Raw genomic sequence first — 3,349 nt, 5'->3', positions numbered from 1 at the left:
CTCACAACACTTTCCTATTATTATCATTATCACTATTATTATAATAACCCTAAAAAATAAGGAGTATAAACAAAAATATATTTAAATTAAAATATCACTAACTTTTCATTCTCTTTTGACTCTTATGTGTTACACGCACTAGCTGCATTATTTAAAATTTTTATATTTTTAATTTTTTAAAAATTTTAACAATTCGCACATTTTCAAAAAGTGTTAGAATATATAAATTTTATCAATTTAAGCAAATTCTCCTAAAATAGCGTATTTAATAATTTTCACAATTTTTATTAATTTGAGCGAAAATACCTTATAATTTAAGAATGCTAAAAATATACCAAACTCACAAAAGCAGAGGCAGAAATCAGAAAAATTCTTAATTATTTTGTTCATTGTGCATATAATATGCACATGCTTTACTAGTTTCTCTTATACTTCCTATTCTCTACATATCCTTTGAAGATGTTGGTTGTATCCCCGGTCAGTCCTCGATTTTTCCATTGATGCTGTTAATATCTCTGCCTGTACTGGGGAAACTTTTTTGCTAGGGTGTTTTCTCCCCTCCATATCAGAGACTGTCTGTTCTACCTACGGCTGCGCGGAAGGGTATGGGGTATTCAACTTTTCTGGCTATCTTTCCCCTTTTACTGCTCGAGTTGGTTTCTCTTCGTGAGAGTATAGAGTGAGTTCATCGTAGCCCTTTATCATAAAGAAATCCATTAGGAATCCTGCATGTTGCTCACTGCTATATATTTCTTCTATACGTCTTTCTATACCGTTTTCCAACTTTAGTGCCATTAATTTAGAGAACAATAGCAGATAGGTTGGTGACTCCTCACATTTGACCTTCAGCAAGTTGTGCACGGCTTCCTTCTTCAGCTAGCTGCGCCTCTCTTGAAGATACTTTGTCCGGTACTGCTTCTGTGTGCACCTCATTTGGCAGTACGGGCGTTGGTTCGTTTTCTGAACTATAGGAGTTATTAATAACGATTTATTTTTCATCTTTCTTTGAATATTTGTGCCGTCCTTATGGTGCGTTCGTGTCTGCCACACCAGTGAGTGTTGTGTCTTGTATGCACTATCACACCTTGCACACACAAAATTTATTCCTTCTTCTAGTACTGTGTGCCTCCCTATTCTTGGTTATTTCTCGGTCTTTTCCCATCAATTGTTTCCCCTGCCTCTTGCAACGCCTTTTTTCTCACTAAATTCTCTTACAAGGATCCTTTCTTGGCTCTTGAATGTTTTATTTGCAACCTTGAACTCAAAGACTCACCGCGTTGTGAATTCTTTCCACGCATATAACGAAGCAGTTAACTGTAATGATAGTTCTTTCCACATATGGGGCATATTTCCTTAAGTGGCTTTTCTGTCTCTTTGAAGTATCCCAAAGTATTTTCTGATATCGGAGTGTATTCGTGTCTTTTCGACCAAGTTTTACTCTTTACCACCATTTTACACTTTTAACACTCATTTTTGTCTTCCTTATCATCCGTTTACTCTATGCTATAGCCTTCCGGTTTATTCTCTTTTTTGTCGCTTTCTGTTTGCTGCTTTTCCGGAAATTTCGTTAGCATATGTCTTTTTTAACTATTTATACGACACATATTTCATATGACGCTATCGGCATTTCAGCTTTCTCCTTTCCTCATTATCCTTTTCTTTGCTCCTTTCTGTTGATTCATAACCTGCGATATCAATTCAGGGGCGTGTGTGACCATGTGGTCCAATAGAATAACTTTTCTCTCAAAATCTCTTTTACAAACATGGAGTTGTACTTACATTTTTATGCATTCACCGACAATTTTGAAATCTTTTTCATTGCCAGTCCCCTTTCCCTTTACCAACCGTATGTCTTCATCAGGTGTACTACTCCAACTTTACGACGTGCACGCACCACGTTGCACAACGGGGATATTATGGGCTCATTTTGTCTTACCACCATCCGTGGTAACTGCGTTTCCCTATTATCGTTTTGTGTACTTATCGTTTTCACCTTCACAGCTGTCTCTAGTTCCACAAAGTTACCGCGACACCACCGACACTCATGCTGCTCCGTTGTTTTGTGAGTACACGTTGTAGCCATACGAAATGCTTCAAGATGCCATTTTTAAATTGCGCTAGTAATGATTTCCTTCATCCTGTTCATTTTGGATTTTTTCTGCGTAGGTTCAATATGGTTGAATAGAGCACTTCGATGCGTTTGTAATGTTTTGCTCTCTTCGAATTCTTTCTCCCTTTCGCGACAGATTTGCTTTTCTATACCCGTGACTATGTCTGTTATTCATGCTGGGTATATCTGTGGTGATTTATTGCCCTTCTCTCCTCCCTTATCCGCCGTTTCATATCTTAGGACCCAGCAGTGTGAGAATACAAACTGAAAATTGACCACTACTATTAGCCTTACAATATGCAGAATTAGTTTCCATATTGGTCTCAGTATCGGTTCTGTTACTACCGCAGGTCCAGTTTTAAGCGTCATTCGGAGCGACAATAAGTCTGTGAATATAGCTACTTTTGTCTTTTTATTTTGTTAACATTAATTATCTTTACGAACCGTTTCAGACCTGCCTCCGTTGCTACACAATCCTCCCTATAGCTGCAGGTCATCGATACAGAACCCAGATGTACTTTCCCACTCTTTCCATTGATTGAGTACATCATTGCGCTTGCCCCTAAGGAAACATCTAACACTACCGATCCATCTTTCCACACTTGATAGTCATAGTTTTTAAAACGCTGCACTCTATTCATTGTTTTCCTTCCTTATCTTTTTCTTCTTGTCAGCTTTTAGTTACCTGGTGGCTTAATGTTAAAATATACTCTTTTCACCATTTTAAATACAGTCACATCATGTAGCTTTTCTGGTTTATCTATTTCTTCGTACATATGCCTTACCCCGTCCATTTGTATGTGAATTGGATGTTCTGGTGGAAACATTTTATCCACCACGTCAACGTTTTTGCTCCCATGACTTTCAACCTCAGATAGTGTTCAATTGCTCAGCGACGTGCTACTTCGTCATTGAGTGGTTTTAAACAAGCCTTCAAAGTGTATCCGTTCGGTTTTCTGATATCGGTATACCTGCCACAACGTAAGCGGCTTTTGCACGGTGTGTTCCAAGCTTCTCGTCTCCGACGGTGATGCGTTAAACCACCGTGACATTATACTAAGAGCTAACCTTTTTTTAACTAGAGCTAAATAAAATGCACTTATTATTTCGCTAAGAAGGCGGCGTTCTAACGAGACCACTTTCTTCAGATTCATTAGTCGCGTGTTTGTTGTTGTTTGTAGAACTTGTGGATGTTTGCTTACTCAGTCTTTTGTGTGTTTGTATCGTCAATCACAGCAT

At 38.1% G+C, this 3,349-nt stretch overlaps 1 pseudogene across 1 annotated transcript; it reads right to left on the bottom strand.

Annotated features, from left to right (window-relative positions):
* Positions 1-1,903: 1,903 nt before the first annotated feature.
* On the bottom strand, positions 1,904-2,571 carry TEOVI_000837700:pseudogene (annotated as a pseudogene). The gene is given in 4 exon segments: positions 1,904-2,053; positions 2,056-2,127; positions 2,129-2,527; positions 2,530-2,571. Coding segments are annotated over 4 exon segments (663 nt in total).
* Between the last annotated feature and the right edge of the window lie 778 nt (positions 2,572-3,349).

This window comes from Trypanosoma equiperdum, assembly GCF_001457755.1.
Source record: "Trypanosoma equiperdum strain OVI genome assembly, contig: ctg_1513, whole genome shotgun sequence".
NCBI lineage: Eukaryota > Euglenozoa > Kinetoplastea > Trypanosomatida > Trypanosomatidae > Trypanosoma > Trypanosoma equiperdum.
The sequence above is the reverse complement of the archived record's forward strand: the minus strand, read 5'-3'. Positions and strand labels throughout refer to the sequence as shown.